Genomic DNA, 16,948 nt, shown 5'->3' with positions numbered 1-16,948 from the left:
CTTAATCAACTTGATCTTAAATACAGTCTACATTATATATGTTACAGCAAAACTAAATGTTAGGTTATATAAATTATGAAAATATGGCTCTGAAAAGATATAGTACCTTTTTTGCATGTGTATATTATTGAATCATTTTATTGACTGGTAATCATTATAATGTGAAAAAGATGGAGACACAAAAGCGAAAATAAAGGATCCCTCACCCCAAATTAGTGAAAATGCTTATGAGAGCCTAGGGAATGTTTTATGTTTATGTGTTTTGATAACTGTACTTTTCTACTTTTAATTTTTTATAATTTTTATTTATGCATATGAGTATTTTGCCTGCATGTATGTCTGTCCACTATGTGCATGCCTGGTGTCTGTAGAGGCCAGAAGAGGGCACAAGAACCCCTGGAACTGGAGTTACAGTTGGCTGTGAACTGCCATATTAAATACTGGGAATTGAAACCTGGATCCTAAGGGAGCCTAGGTAGTACTCTTAAACTTTGAACCATTTGTCAAGCCATCTGTATTTTTTATAACCCTCCTTCCACATCTTCAAAGTCTTGGTTTTGTGCATTTGTGTCACTTGCCTAGGTGGCCCTGTAAACACCAGGAGTGAAAACCTGTCACCTTTCATCTGTGGATGTTCTGGCATTAATGGGGACACTGGGCAGGAGATATTCCCAGGGCCCTCCTATTTCACTCTTCTGATTTCTTATGTAGCTTTTTTTTTTTAAATGAAAAACATTATTTTTCATGTGAAGCCATGGCCACAAAGACTTTGTGTAGTGATAGGAAATTAAATCAGGAGCAATGCGAAATACTGGTGAGGATACTACTTCCAAACCACAATTAAAAACGAACAGAAAAAGGAAAGCAGCCATGGAAAAGATGATGGTCTTTACCTTATGCGCATCAATAAGAACAATGCCTCCTTTCTCAAGTGGTTCTTTTGTTCCCATTAGCAATTTTCCATCAAAATATCCTACTGCAAATGGTCTGTCTTCACTGAACCAAGCAATGCAAGTGACAGATACTACCGTGATAAAAACACAAGAATGGGTTTGTCACTATCTAGAAACCTAAGTAGATGCTTTGAAAACACAAAACAAAAAACCAAAAAAACTGTGCTTTGACCACCACAGCAAGGAAACTTCTATAAAGCTAAGCAATTAGTGCCTGTGGCAGAGTGCTGATAGAGCCCACTTTGAGAATGTTAGTTGTGAGTGAAAGAAATGACATTACTTCTAACATTTTATTCTTTCCTAGGAGGGTTTTTAAGTTGTTGTTTGGTTTTTTTTTGTCTTTTGTTTTTCAAAGACAATAACAATTTGGTTGGTATTAAGGCACTGTACCATGTTCTTCTTTTGCAAAAGAATCTACTACGAAACTGAGCAGTGAAGTAGCATAAGACATAGAAAATCATCTTGATGCCTCCTGATGTCATAGTCAAGTGTTCCTAGGCTCTCAAGACTATCCTAGCCTCTAATTCCATTGCTTTCTGTACACTGTAAGGCTGAGAAGTAGAAAATAGTACCTACTATTTGGGGGTAGCAGATGGGAAGATTTTCCTTCTACGCCTTTTAAAATTTTTTAACATTTGAACCCTCTGAAGTTATTATCAAATTTTTAAAGTGGATTGTAAAGAACCCAAGCCCAAAACATAACAAACAATTCTGTCAAACAGAGTATCATACAAATCAGTACTGTGACCTCTGAATTACTTGTTTTCCCCAAATAACTAATAAAAACTGCTAGTAAGACATGCATTTACTCAAAGGTACTCAGTAAGAAAAAAACAGAGGCAAACTTTGTGTCATCTGCTGAGTCCAGGGACCTTCTTTCTCTATCTTCCCCTATTTCCTTAATTTACCTAGGTGTTAACAACTTGTTTCTACTAATGATTCCTCCTATTCCACAGTTCTAACTTTTAAGGGATATTTGCACTTTGTTATAAATGTTCAATCATTCACACAAAGGTTAATGAATGGTTAATATGGTGTAACACAATGAAATTTCCCTCTGGGAGAGAGACAAAGGGGTAGAGAAACAGATTTCAATTCAATTACTAATTAAAATCAAATACCTAGTGGAAATGTTAGAAAACAAACCCAGAGTAACACCCACTCAGCATTTACAGTCCACCCTAACCTTGTTGTCTATGTATCTACTTTCTTGACTAGTAAAATGTCTTACCATCCTTCCGATAGCAGTGTTCCAGTTCTCGGCGGTGCATAGTGGACACATCAACAACTTCAATCAGTCCTAGAGATCCATCCATCCGTCCCACCAGCAATAACTCTGGAGACTCTCCTGACCAGGCTGAGGCTGGACCTTCTTCTGGCCAAGCCAGGGCAGATACCCAGTGAGGCTGAATATCTACTAATCCTTTTCCTCCTACAGAGGGAGAAATGTTAACCCATTTTACTCTTAAAAAAAAGAATTTGTGCCAGGTGTATCTCTGTAAGTTCAAGGACACTCTAATTTACACATCCCATATAAAGATAGATAGATAGATAGATAGATAGATAGATAGATAGATAGATAGATAGATAGATAGATAGATAGATAGATCCTTGGCTGGCATGGGATCCAGTGAGGGATAAATCTCTCTCTCTCTCTCTCTCTCTCTCTCTCTCTCTCTCTCTCTCTCTCTCATATATATATATGTATGTATGTATGTATGTATGTATATCCAAAAAGAATAAATAGAAATTTCAAAAAAGAACAAGAAAATTTTTTTAGCTAATTGCTAATACACTCTTCCAATTCATAATAGCTTATGAATCTAAAGGTCTGTGAAAACAAAATCTTATTCATGTCTTGTGTATCATTTAAGTCAACAGTTTTTAACTACTTACAGAACAAAGAACTTCTACAAATGACAGAATAAAGGAATAAATTTACTAGCAATGGCAAACACTTAAGTGCTTTCCTATTGCTGGCACATTGGCACATGTTTTCTTTCCCAGGACACTGGGAGAAGGCTGAAGGCAACAGCACCAAGGCACTTCGGTTTTTACTTTACTTGTTTTTGACACAGGCATCACAATGTAGTCCAACTTCCAGCAATCCTCCTGCCTCCATCCTCAAGTACTAAAATTCCATGAGCCATTATGCTCAGTGATTTGTAATAACTATTGAAACCTCACTTGATATGAATAATTTACCTACAACTAAGACTAGCTAGCTACTCCTCTACTATGTGAATAATAGCCATTTCTTAAATATGTAATAATAAACAAATATAGTAAGTCTACAATTACAACAATATTTTTTTATCCCCTAGAGGGATACAATAAAATTTGATAAAGGATGAGTGAGATGGCTTTGTGGGTAAAGGCACTTGCTGCTAAGCCTAATGACCTACATTCAATCCCTAGGATCCACAAGGTAGAAGGAGAAAACCAATGTCAAGTTGTTTTCCAACCTCCATACATGCACCCTGGCAGATGTATACACAGAAAGAAAGAAAGAAAGAAAGAAAGAAGGAAAGAAAGAGAGAGAGAGAGAGAGAGAGAGAGAGAGAGAGAGAGAAAGAAAGAAAGGAAGAAAGAAAGAAAGAAAGAAAGAAAGAAAGAAAGAAAGAAAGAAAGAAAGGAAGGAGGGAAGAAAGGAGGGAAGAAAGAAAAAAAAGAGAAGAAGGAAGGAAGGAAGAGAGTGAGAGAGAGAGAGAGAAAGAGAGAGGGAGGGAGGGAGGGACAGACAGAGGGAGGGAGAAAAAAGTAAGTGTAAACCACCGAATTTATCTCTGAAAGAAACATAAATGATAGAGCTACTTCAAGTGACTGAAAATTACATAGCTTAAAAAAGCCTACTTACTGCTACATTAAAAGAAGTTTTGGCTTACACGAGTAGGTACCTGAAACATCCAGGAAGTACATCCTGTGCAGTATTTTCATAGAACAGTTCATGGATTTCCAGGTAAAGAGAAGCAAATGCTTCCAAGACTAAGTGAAAGGGAGGCTGAGTACCCACTGCAGTTGCAAGACTCTTACCATTAACTTGCCAGATATTAACCATCTTTTCCAAAGCCCCAGCAAGGTATTTGCCACTGATACTCCAGGAAACAGGTGAGAAGCTTGGGTCGCTGGGTGATCCAAGGCTTTCCTCAGCATCCCCTTCCCTAAAATGCAACAGATGAGTATGCAATTTCCATCTCCATTTCTGAATTTAGTAAGCTGCATTTCAAACCTTGAAGCCAGGGGTACATACAGACTGTTAACATAGGATATTTTTAGTCAACAGTACTTGTTACCACAGAGAAAATATCAACTGTGAAAGAATGCTTTGACTACTCATTATTACGACAGAATCTGTCAGCAAAGACCTTCAGAATTTATATGGGTTGTAGACAGAGTTACTATTCAAAGAATACTGATTTCTGTATGCCAAACTTATACAAAATATCTTAGAAAAGGAATGCCTGTGGAGAGAAAGAAACTTTACCAAATTTACTGTTGGTGGTGATGTAAATTAATCAGCTACTTTGGAAATTAGTTTGGAGAGTTCTCAAAAATTAAAAACATAACTATCATATGGCCCAGCTACCTCCTGGGCATATATACTGAGAACTCTATACTCTGCTACTACCATATCTATACTCACATATTTACAGCCTCTTTTTTTTTTAACTGTAACAAAGAATTGGAAACAACCTAGTTATCTATCAAAAGCTGAATGGGTAATAAAAATCTGGTATATATATATATGTATATATATCTATATACATATATATATATAATAGAATAATACTCAGTTCTAAATAAAAATGTATGATAAAATTTGTAAGAAAATGGATGGACTTAGAATGTATAATATCATGTGAAGTCAAACAATCTCATAAAGAGAAAAAAAAACACATGATTTTCTTCATATGTGGAATTTGGCCAATAATATATGTATATATGCAAAAGAAATATATGTGTGGGTATAGTATAATCTATAGAAAAGATAGCAACAAGATTAAATATTAGGAGATGAGGAAGGACTAAATATGGGTAATGACACGAGTTATACAGGAAGAAAAAAAGCCAATTATGTTTTAGTTCTAACTCTGTTGTGGAGTTTCCCTTTTTTGGGTTGGTAAGCACATAATAATATATTCAGTAGCATGAGAGTAAAACCTACTGCAAAGCTTCACGGCTGCTGTTCTATGTGGTTGTCTGCCTGAACAGAAGGTCAGTGCATCTTAGGCTTGGTTAATTTCAATGGGTGATTGTTTTATTTGAAAATTTTTATAATAAAATTTATTAAATCATTTTTAAAAGATTTATTTATTTACTATATGTAAGTACACTGTAGCTGTCTTCAGACATTCCAGAAGAGGGTGTCAGATCTCATTACGGATGGTTGTGAGCCACCATGTGGTTGCTGGGATTTGAACTCAGGACCTCTGGAAGAGCAGTCAGTGCTCTTAACCACTGAGCCATCTTTCCAGCTCCCTTATTAAATCATTTTTTTAAAAAAAAGAAATACCTATAGCTAGCTACAGAACTATAAAGTTGCAACTTTATGTTGACACAAAAGCAACTACTCTAATTCCCAAATAACCACTGAAGACTAATGAAAATTAGTATACTGCTTGATATAACTAAATATATATTTGCTAGTAAGCTATGTTCTAAATAGAATTTTAAGTTTTATTTCCTGATTTCCATGGACAGTTAAATATACATTCTGGAGACTTAGAAATATTATTCTAATAGAAAAACCTTTAAAGTTTTAATGAGAATGGACTACATTAACATAAAACCAAGGTGAGCCATGCTAAAGATTGCCCCAGTTTTACACCAGTGGAACAAGCAAGCACTTACAGTCTATTGAACACACAGGTCTGCTGTAGTGAGTACTGCTTCTTGGTAACATTCCACACCCGAATAGTGCCATCATTGCCACTGGTAGCCAATAGGCCTTTTTTATTACACCAAACACACGTCATTACCTAGAAAAATTAAGAGAGATAAGCTAAGCCAAAATTTGATTTAAAGGACTTCATCATATGAAAATCTATTAAAAAAAAAATCCATGTTATTTGACCTAAGTAGTTTCATTTCCTAAATGTCTGGTAAAATAGCTATTTGAAGTATAGCTTTAGAGTACTATGCTCAATCTCCCACAAATTACTTAAGACATATTAAAGTCTTTTTAATAAACTTTTATTTTCATCTCTATAGGGAGAACACACATGCCATAGTGAACATGTTGCAGTCACAATTGAGGGAGTCCATTCTCTCTCCTCTATTATGGTTCCTCTTGGGTCACATCAGGCTTGGTGGTAAGTACTTTTACCTAATGAACCACCTTACCTAGCTCTCTACTAAAATCTTGTCTAAATATTTAATTCAGTAAAGATAAACACTGGCACATGCTGAGAGGAATGACCCCAAGAGGCGGAGCAAGCTGCCACACACATTTTCACATCCCTTCCAGATGGCACTCATGTCAGTGTGGACCTCCTAAGGGACTGAGGATGGCTCAGTGGCTACAAGGCCTATATTGCTCTTACAAAGGACCCAAGTTTGCTCCTAGCATCCACACTGGACAGTTCACAATCACCTGGAACTCTAGTTCTGGGGTCATCTGATAACTCTAGCCTCCATGGGCTCTGTACTCACATGCACAAACCCCTTCTACCCTTCTACACACATTAAAAAAAAAAAATCTAAAAAATTTTAAGTATATATTTTAAAAGTAATATAGACTATGTAGTGATTTTTAAATCGATTAATTCATTTTAGTACTTGCTTCCTAAAAATTCAGGGCCTACTAGATTAATCAGCTACAGTGTATCAGGTACTTGTTACATAGATAAGTCTTTATCTTTTAGATACTGATTTTTTTCTGTTAACCCACACACAAAGAAACTAGAATTAGCAACTACTAGGCAAATCTTAGTAATTGCGTATATGTGTGTGAGAAAAAAAGACACAGAGATATGGAAACTTATACTCTGAGAAGTCTGACAGGTAATTAAAACATTATTTATTTATTTATTTATTTTATGTAAGTACACAGTAGCTGTTTTCAGACAAACCAGAAGAGGGAATCAGATCTCATTATAGATGGTTGTGAGCCACCATGTGGTTGCTGGGATTTGAACTCAGGACTTTCGGAAGAGCAGTCAGTGCTCTTAACCACTGAGCCATCTCTCCAGCCCCTAATTAAAACATTTGATTTCAAAATACATACTCGGTTTTGGTGAGCCTCCAACTTGATAAACGAGCATTTTCTGAGATCTCCTCCCATATCAGCGAGGGTTTGTGGAGCAGTTTGGTTGTCACGGTCATGTGCAGCAAGAGTGCGCACAAGCTGTTGAGCAGCCCATTGCCTATGCTGTGAGGATAGCCTAGAGGAGAGGCAGCAGGCTGCCAGGGCATTAGCCAGCTCCAGAGGGCCTACAGCAGAAGGATCATAGGAAGGATGGGCATACAATTGGGCAATAAAACCTGCTTAAACAAAACAATGAAATGATGCCCAGGTGAGAGTTGGTGGTGATGAACAAACAAAAATGGGTTAACCCATTTCTTGTATAAATTAGCTTTTATAAGTAATCACTTTACTAAGATATGCATATAAGATAGAAAGTATTTCACATAAAATTCTATAATAAATCTGATTCATTGCAAACAAATATTTTATTATACACAAATAAACAGTCCTGATCTAAGAACTTAGACTGGAAATACAACAGACATAATCTTCTGGCCATGCAAAGGCAATGGGCCCTTAAGAAGAACAATCTAGTGTCTGCTGCTTAAAAGAAAAAACAGCTTAGCAGTGATATTACCAGGGTTACAATGCAGTAATAGAGCACATGCTCAGAATGTGCTAGGCCTTGGGTTCCAATACTCAGTACCAAATAAATAATTTTGAAAACTGAATCTTAACATCTAGTAAAGGAACTAAATCAATCGATCCCAAAGCCCACCAATCTCACTTAAAATGTGCTTGACTGGAGTGAAGGTTAAATAGTAATATAAGTAGTCCTTTCAAAGTGTTATCTTCCATACTATTTCTACTTAAATTGTATTAAAGAACCCTATCATGTATGTTAATATAAGCCATTATCTGTAACTACACTACCTGGTACATTTTCTAATACTCACTCCAATGTCTGTACAAACTTGTAATGACAGCACTCAAGAGGCACACAGGAGGACTGCTGGTGAGACGCTAACCTGGGATTACATAATTATACCCTATCTCAAAAACAAACACACACAAAAACCCCAAAGCTATCTCTGTAAATTTTTTATATTCCAAACTTAAGAAATGTCCTTTATTACACACAAAAATGCAAAACCACACCTCTGAAGACATGATTTTAATCTATAGAAGATTGTATTCAAATAGTATGAAACCTACCTTTCTTTTCTATTTCTGTCTTATCATAATTAGGTCTCAGTTTGGCCCCTTTGTCTGCCAATAATGCCACAAGGGCTTGAGTTACAACAAAGTTTGGGGAGGTTACAAGCTTATTCTCTTCAGCAATTCCACGGAGAAAGCTGGGTAGAAACTTCCGCTGAATTGGATCATCCACTGTGGTGAGATTGACACCTGTTGCAGCAGAAATCAAGTTCTGAAGAGCAATCAGGACAAATGGTTTAATTTTTACATGTTTTTGAAACAAAAGATTTAATTTCAAAGTGTTTTAAGAATCCCTGGGAAAAACAAAGCAGGAGAATTCCTGAAGCTACCTTACCTGTGTACACAGCTGTACCAGAAGCTTTGCAGCACTTGGAGTATTTGATGCCAGGCATCCCACTGCTGTGCTCAGGTAGGCCAGGCAAGAAATGGGCTTGCTGGCCTTGCTGTGTCCACCCCGTGAACGTTCTGAGGTACTGGCTATGGCAGAAGGGCTGGTGGAAAGGCCAGCTCTCCCAGCTGCAGCTAAGCACATTAACCGAACCAGTGTACGAATATCTGTTAACCCCAGAGATTCAAGACCAGCAGCCAGGCTACAACTGGAACCACTGTCAGGAAAAGACAGCACTTCAGATAGACAAAACAGATTTCTTAAGGGGTAGTCTTGAACCCCACATACATAACCATCTTCATCATCAAAAACCCAAATCAAACAAAAGCTGTACCATTATATATGTCCTTATATCAAAACATGATGTAAAATTGAAATGATCTTCTACACTTTTTCTTCTTAATGAATATTGTATAACTATAAGAGTTATCACTAAATCACTGGGAGATGACATTAGGAATGTTCACAGAACATAACCTTTCATTCTGGAAATGCCCATGTAGCCATTCTCTGAGTTATGAGACAGAACTAACTCTAGCAGGACCTCAGAAGCTTGCTGAGGGCTCCTCACAGCCACTGTGTCTTCAGAAGTAGCCACTGTCTATTGTCTAAGCTATACATTAGTTTTATCTATTATTCTTTATATGAGTTCTGCAGAAACACTAGTTCACTCTTTAATTTCTACCTAGTACCAACTAAACAGTTTAATTTCCAGTTTCTGGAACAACAACAAAAAGATATGCAGCTGACTGTTACTAAATTGGCGTTATTTCACCCTAAAAAAGTAAAGTATTAGCTAAATAAATACCAATAATGGTTAAGACTAATCTAAATTTATTCAACAATATATTTACAAGTTTTAAAAATTCTGTCATATCCCCTACCAGGCTCCTGTGTGAAATATATCAGAATCTAACTGCATTACTCGACACAATAATACTTACCTGACTGAGAGAAGAGACAGTGCTCGCATGACCATGGTTCTGGCCAGAAGGACTTGCGCGGCAGCAGTCACCCTCCTTAAAGCCACCACCCGGTCATGAGGATTTGCAAGGGCTGCTGCCTGCTCTCCTAAGGTTACTCTTCCAGAGGAACTCTTTTCCACAGACCCATGGCAACCTGAAAGCAGGATTTTGTTCAGTTTTCAACAAAGTAAGATAAAGTATCTGGACTACTGAATTTTTCTCCCTTGTTTTATGTAAGTTCTAGTCTGCAGAGAAATATAGCAAGACAAGCTTTGCTCACCTAGAACTAGTAAAAAAATCCCTTAAGATATTAAACTTAAGATTTCTGAGTTAATAGAAGAGATTTCCATTAAATACATGTTTTTTTCTTTATTCTTCTTATGTGCTACCTCTGATATTAAGAGATACAGGAAAGACATGGTGTTTAAAAAGTATTTTATTTGTTTTTATCTTATATACATGAGTATTTTGCCTACATGTATGTATGTGCTCCATGTGTGTGCAGTGCCAAAGGAAGACAGAAGAGGGCATCAAATCCCTTGGAACTGGAGTTACAGACATAAGCAGCCATGTAGGAGCTGGGAACAGAACCCAGGATCTTCTTACAAGAGCAACAATGCTCTTAGCCATGTGCCAGCTCTCCAGTGCCAGGAAAGATAGAAATAAGATATGCTTTGAGTACAAATAAAAAACTAAGTCATCGATAGTGCCAATTTTTAAATTTTGATGGTGGAGGTTTGGGGGGAAGGGGCGGTACAAATGTGAACTTGGCCAATGTAGCCAAATCAACTAGCTCCAATTTGGTTCAGTGAAAGACCCTGTCTAAAAATGAGATGGAAAAGAATAAACAAAACAAAACAAAACCAAAAAAACCAAAACAAAACAAAACAAAAACCTCATGTCAAACCTCTGACCTATATTCAGTATTCCTTCCTCGCCAGATGGCCAAAAAGACTTGCTGGTATGAGGTGGGGCTAAACCATTATTTTTACTATTTACCTAAAAAAATATTAAAATAGACAAAAAAATTAATGATAATCAGCCTTTCAGCTTACCAATTTGCATCAGAGTCTCTTCCATACTGTTGGTAGCTGTGACCATTGCTACTGATGCTCCCAGTGGGTCACTGTCAGGGAACTGAACTGGTTCTGGCACAATGCGCCGGTCATTTAAACCAAGTGGTCCAGCAAGCAATTCAAATTCTTCTTCACCTGTTAGTTTTTCATCTTCATCAACATCTAACATGTCCCAGTCTTCTGGAATTTAAATAAATATATGGCATGTAAACATAAACATGGCATAGTTCTGCTAAGAGTGATTATTTTAAGATAAATCTAAAATTATCTAAAATGTTCAAGGAAGCCCACAAAATGAATATAGCGCCATCTCCTGGAGACCCGAGCAAGCTGCATTTCTGAGGCATGTGAGACTACTGGAAAGGGGAGTGGAATAAGATCCATTGAAAGAAATGCAATAACTGATCATAGATGGCTCAGCTAGTATGTATTTGAGCAAATGAATGCTCTAGAAAACAAATTATACTCATTTCAATTTCTTTCCCACATTTCCACTCATTTTTTACCACAATTAGGATAGAAAAACTTTAAAATGTTATTTTTTTTTTCCTATTCTGGAAAAAAAAATCCTCCAAACAAATGACCACTTTATGGAAAGCTGACATTTGAGTTTGGGCTCTTTCTTTCTCCTATAACTCTCAAGTGTGGAATGCTGTTATCAAACAACCTCATTCAGATCCACTTAGGAAAAGCTCTAGTTAATATGTACATAAACACAAACATACATGATGGTAAAGTTTAGTAGCAGATGTTAAGCAAGAAGTATACATAAAAATACATATAAGATAAGGAAGCTCTCAAAACAAACAACTACCTTCATACACACTGTCCTGCTTGCCAATTAGATCTGGAGCTTGTCCCTTGTACCTGCACCAAACATGAAGAATATCGTGTTTTATATAAAAGTTAGTACCCAAATGCAAATTAAGTCATTAGAATATTATAAGAGTTCATTAATAAAGCAGCAAAAAGTAAAAATGTCTTGTGTTATGGGACAAATGCAGTAAAAACCACCGTTTGTACACACATTTACAGATCAATGGCTGCTTTACCAAAACAAACAAACAAACTAACCAAAAAAACCCCCTAGGGACATTTCTGATTACCTTCAATAACTTTTTCAATCAAACTCTGTCCTACAAAGCACCAAAGACTTAACAGTTGTAGAACTAGAGGCTAAATATATGAAGAAAGTCTCTTTTATTACCCCCCAGAAGCTCATTTAAACAAAACAGTATATATAGTTAATTTAACAGAAATATGCTGGAAACATCCATTTGAAAACTTGATTCTACACCTCTGAGAATTAAAATGAGGACCCTGATCACAACCTGTCAACCTGTGAAACTGTCATGAAGGGTCTGCTGCCATGCGTACCTGCCATTCCTGGGGTACCAAAAGAACAAAAATGGCCCCCAAATCTCCTGAGAATGGAATCCCTTGACCTTCACAAGCTCTGCCCCCAATTCAGTCAAATTAATTCTTTACATAAAAGAGAGACAGAGAAAGAGAGAGAGAGAGAGAGAGAGAGAGAGAGAGAGAGAGAGAGAGAGATGCAGTTTCTATGTTTGAACAGAGAGAGATGTTTTCATCCAAGGAAGCTGGTACCTTTCAGAATTTGTAGTCTTGGTCTTGGTCTTCAGGGCTAAGTACTTCTCCCTGCAGCTGCCACACAACAGGTAGTATGGATTTCCACTCCCACATTCACCACCAAACCAGCCATCCACATAAGAGCCATTGCTGCGATACCCCTGGCGGTTTGCACTGCGCCCACAGCCAGGGTGGTTTCTCTTCATGTGCTGGTTGAAGCTGACGACGTTACAATCGCAAAGTTCACACACGACCACTTCTTCCCTGTCTTCAGACTCACAAACATGCTGTACAAAATGATTTTATACCAAATCATAGTCAATTTAGGGTAAGAGGTAGATTATTTATGATATAGAACTAGTATTTTTTTAATATCCTACAATAGTTCAACGATGTTCATTAGTGCTACGTAATTTTCTTTCAAGTCAGAATTCAGACCACACAATCTGAAGGTGTTCTTTGCTTTTTTCTATTTGCTTAAGTTATAAATTAAGATTATTCTGCTGAAAAAAAAAAAGGAATTTAATAATTTAAATCTGTCTCAAACCGTTAAAAAAATTCTCAAGTGAAAACACTTTTTACCTGGCCATAAAATAAGACCTATTTTCTGAATTTCTAAGATGCCATTGTGTTTCATTTATGTTATTAACCTAATCAAGTAGATAAAAGCTCACATCTATGAGCTTGAAGGTTTCCCCTATAAAAATGTAATGATAAATAGTATATATACATAAGCCTACATGAACTTTGTCCCTGGATGAGAGGGTGTTATAAGACCTGGGTAAGCATTGGTTTCCACATGAGCCTTACACTGATTAAATAGAAACTATGAAGGACAAGAGCATGCACTCAGACAGGAATGTCATTAAAGCAATCATATATAACCCAGCAATGTACTAGGGCCTAATGTCAAGCTTTGAAATTTCTCTTCAACATCACAATGAAGCATTGCCACAATATGGCTCTAGTCATCTAGTCTGGGGAGAGTAGCAATAGTCACACAGAGAAAGCAACAAGAGACTTTCTTCTCAGTATGTAGGTATCAATGCAATGCTCAAGCATTAAGTCCCAAGCCTCAGGATGAGATGTGAGACTCTTTCAACTCTAGGCAAGGCTACTGTTAGTAAGCTGTGAACAGACGGGCAGGAAAGAAGTCAGAGCAGCCCCCGCTGCAGTCACACACACCCAGGTAGGCCAATCCAGTACCTCTGGGATCCACATTCCCAGAATATCATTGTCACTGCTCAGGTCTTGTCCAAACATAGCTTCCATTGCTTCATCATCAAGATCAATTTCCAACTCCTCATCTAAATTAAAGTCATACAACGCCCCTGGGTCCTGCTGCAGAGGTATTCCTTCTCTCCGACTTTGATTCCTGTGAGCCTGCACAGAGCGGTATAACCCCGCTCAGAACAAAACAAAAAAGGCGTTTTATTTGCATGAATAAAGTAATTCTATTTCATCAGTTCTTAATTGCCACATGTGCAGAAGAGAACCTACCTCAGCTACTTCTTTGGATTCCAAACCATAAATCTCAAATTACAACTATCATATAAGGGATATTATCTAGTTTACGTTTAAGTAAGTAACTACATACAAAAAAAAAAATTTAAGATGTTATATTTTTAAGATATAAATATTATTTAATTTATAAATGTCACCTATTATTACTCCTCCAGGTTCAATTTTTTAAATTCAGACTCTCTTCACTTTATCGTAATATCTAAATATTTTCTAAGCAAATCTCAAATTCCTTTCTCATGGTTCCTATAAATGACTGAATCATCACTTATGTTTAATATTTTTTTTTTTTTTTTTTTTTGGTTTTTCGAGACAGGGTTTCTCTGTGTAGCCCTGGCTGTCCTGGAACTCACTCTGTAGACCAGGCTGGCCTCAAACTCAGAAATCCACCTGCCTCTGCCTCCCAAGTGCTGGGATTAAAGGCGTGCGCCACCACCGCCCGGCTATGTTTGATATTTTAATAATCAAATTCTTTTTAACAATGGATAATATGGTTTCCAGTTTGGGAAATATATTTTCATGTGGCTAGGATATAGCTTAGTGGTGGAATACTTGCCGAGCATGCATAAGGCCCTGGATGATGGTGATGGTGATGATGATGGTGGTGATGCTGATGAAGAATGGTGATACAATAACGGAATAAAGATATACCTCTGTGGTCAAATGTTTACTTAGAATGTACAAGGTTCTGGTTTCAATTGCCAGGATAATAAAAACCACCAAACAAAAAGAAAATACATTCCCATGCTCTCAAGTCAATCCTAGAATTTACTAATGTATTAAGAGAATTTATTCTTGCTTCCCTAAGGCCTAGTGGTGAGGCTCTAAATCTAGAGTATAGCAGAAAAACCAGTGTCTACTTCTGTGTGGTATAGTGCACCTCCTAAAACCTTCTGACCACTGATGTTAAACATTAAATATGCAGCATCACTCCTCAAATTATAACTGACTAAAGGCAGAGAGCAACTACAAAATCTTTCAAAATCTGCAAGTGGCCACCAGAGCCTTCAATACCTAGCGGTAATCCTATGAATGCATGCTGTGATTAGTGAAATTATACAGAGTTCAAAATTATATGCAAACTGCAGTTCCACTAAATAGTAGCATCACTAGTTCACTTAATTCTTTAGTTTGTATCTTCTTTAGTCCTGTTTCTATAATGATTTTTAAAGGAGATCTTTCACCAAGAGAGGAATGTGAAAAATAATTACCTGCTCTTGCAAGCAGTGTGCGAGCTGCTAAGTCAAACTTGTGCCTTCTTGTTACTGTTGAGCGACCTCTAGTTGGTGGTCCACTTCCAGAAGCTGCATTCTCTGTATGATCCATATTATCAGGGCTACAAAAGCAAGTGTGAAGGCAACAAGAATTTTTTTAAAGCTCTTATGTAAAGAAAGCAGAAGTACAACCTTGTTTGTGGTATTACCCTTTCCTCCAAATATCAGAGAATAAAATAGTTTGTGTATGCTCCTGCATGTGTCTGTGTGCTATGTGTATGTTCATATATATGTGGGTGCAGGGGAATGTGTATGGAGGCTGGCAGGACAATGTGGTGTTGTTTCTTAGCAACTGTTATTTGGTTTTGGTTTTGGTTTTCCTCTGAGATGGGGTGTCTTACTGCCCTGGCACTAACCAAGGAGGCTAGACTGGCTGGCTGGCTACTGAATCCTGGGACAGAATCCACTCATGTCTACCTATCCAGATGACGGTGGTGAGGGTGGTGGTGACAGTGGTGGTGGTGGTTATGGTGGGATTTGTGTGCATGTGTGTATTTGTGTATGTGTTTTGAAAAAGGATCTCACTATGTAACTAGCTCTGGCTTGCCTAGAAATCATGATATGTAGATCGGGCTAGCCTTAAACTCATTGAGATCCACCTCCTCCTGTGGGGATTAAAGGTATGTACCACTACAACCAGCTATGCCTAGGTTTTTTTTAAAAAAAAAAAAAAGGATTCTGGGAATTAAACTCAGGGTGCAAGTACTTTACTTGCTATCACTCTTTAAACAAGTTTTTAAGGCTTAAAACTTTTTAAATTAAAATTAAGACATTTTATAGAATACCATCATAACATGTTTAGAACTGTTTTTCTTGTTTGCTTGCTTTGTCATTCTCAGTGTCTTTGGCTATAAAAACATCTCTTTTAAAAAAAATACTGACAGTATCAAAAGAGAAAATGAACATGATTTGCATAAAGCATTTTTGGTGGAAGAGAGTTGCTGGCAATTAAACCGAGGGGTTTCCAGCATACTATAAATCCCCTTAGTCCATGACAAAACTTTCAAACACTTTTCATCCCGTGTGAAACTCTTTACTTTTAGGTATGTCATACACTGCTCTTGTGCATTAATTTTACCTGATTTTAAATTCTTCCAACAGTAAAATGATGCTTAATCCATCTCCAAAATCAAACAGGACCAAAAGTGCGTAAGTGGCTTGTAGAGACCTTTGTCTAGAGAGTAAAGCCTGGAGTATCATACAAACCCCACAGCAAAAGAAAAAGTAGCTTCCAACTAAACCCTAAATGGTTAACTACTTAACACTGAAGTGAGGGAGAGTCTGTGCCAAGGGGAAACAGACACTTCAAGGTAAAGTTTGAAAATATTTATGGAACTTATAAAAAGTTTCCATATTGTGCGAGACATAAGCCTTGATAACTTACCTACCCCTTTCTGGATTCTATAGGCAACAGGCAAGAATGTGGTGCATAAACACACATGAAGGCAAAATACTTATACATGTAAAAATTTTAAAAGAAAAACAAAATAGTCATAAGAATTGTAAAAGGAAAGTGATTTTAAGAGAAAATTTTAGGATATTTTATTATATCTCATTATAGGGTACATATACTCCAGAACTCTTTTCACAGAAAAGGAACATATAATACTAGATAGTAAAAACTATAGCATACTATAATTCATCTAATTGGGAATATATCTAGATGTCTCAGTGTTAGAGTACTCGCCTAGCAGTTAGAGAAAGGACTAATGGAGCTGAGAGGTTTGCAGCCCCTTAGGACGAACAACAATATGAACTAAGTAGTACCCTCAGAGC

At 37.0% G+C, this 16,948-nt stretch overlaps 1 protein-coding gene across 6 annotated transcripts in view; it reads right to left on the bottom strand.

Annotated features, from left to right (window-relative positions):
* The window catches only part of Herc1 (HECT and RLD domain containing E3 ubiquitin protein ligase family member 1), a 166,290-nt gene that overhangs the window by 33,184 nt on the left and 116,158 nt on the right, over window positions 1-16,948 (bottom strand). For 3 of the 6 annotated variants that reach the window (XM_031346069.1, XM_031346074.1, XM_031346070.1), the window contains exons 43-55: window positions 15,110-15,234; window positions 13,563-13,783; window positions 12,396-12,664; window positions 11,602-11,654; window positions 10,767-10,967; window positions 9,691-9,865; window positions 8,693-8,963; window positions 8,356-8,569; window positions 7,180-7,436; window positions 5,805-5,932; window positions 3,987-4,114; window positions 2,185-2,385; window positions 894-1,024 (exon numbers count right to left, since the gene is read on the bottom strand). In XM_031346069.1, the coding sequence (XP_031201929.1) occupies window positions 894-1,024; window positions 2,185-2,385; window positions 3,987-4,114; window positions 5,805-5,932; window positions 7,180-7,436; window positions 8,356-8,569; window positions 8,693-8,963; window positions 9,691-9,865; window positions 10,767-10,967; window positions 11,602-11,654; window positions 12,396-12,664; window positions 13,563-13,783; window positions 15,110-15,234 (2,374 nt within the window). The remainder of the gene's footprint in view (window positions 1-893; window positions 1,025-2,184; window positions 2,386-3,986; window positions 4,115-5,804; window positions 5,933-7,179; window positions 7,437-8,355; window positions 8,570-8,692; window positions 8,964-9,690; window positions 9,866-10,766; window positions 10,968-11,601; window positions 11,655-12,395; window positions 12,665-13,562; window positions 13,784-15,109; window positions 15,235-16,948) is intronic. The other 3 variants (XM_031346075.1, XM_031346071.1, XM_031346073.1) reach the window with 3 other exon arrangements.

This window comes from Mastomys coucha, unplaced genomic scaffold (assembly GCF_008632895.1).
Source record: "Mastomys coucha isolate ucsf_1 unplaced genomic scaffold, UCSF_Mcou_1 pScaffold23, whole genome shotgun sequence".
NCBI lineage: Eukaryota > Metazoa > Chordata > Mammalia > Rodentia > Muridae > Mastomys > Mastomys coucha.
The sequence above is the reverse complement of the archived record's forward strand: the minus strand, read 5'-3'. Positions and strand labels throughout refer to the sequence as shown.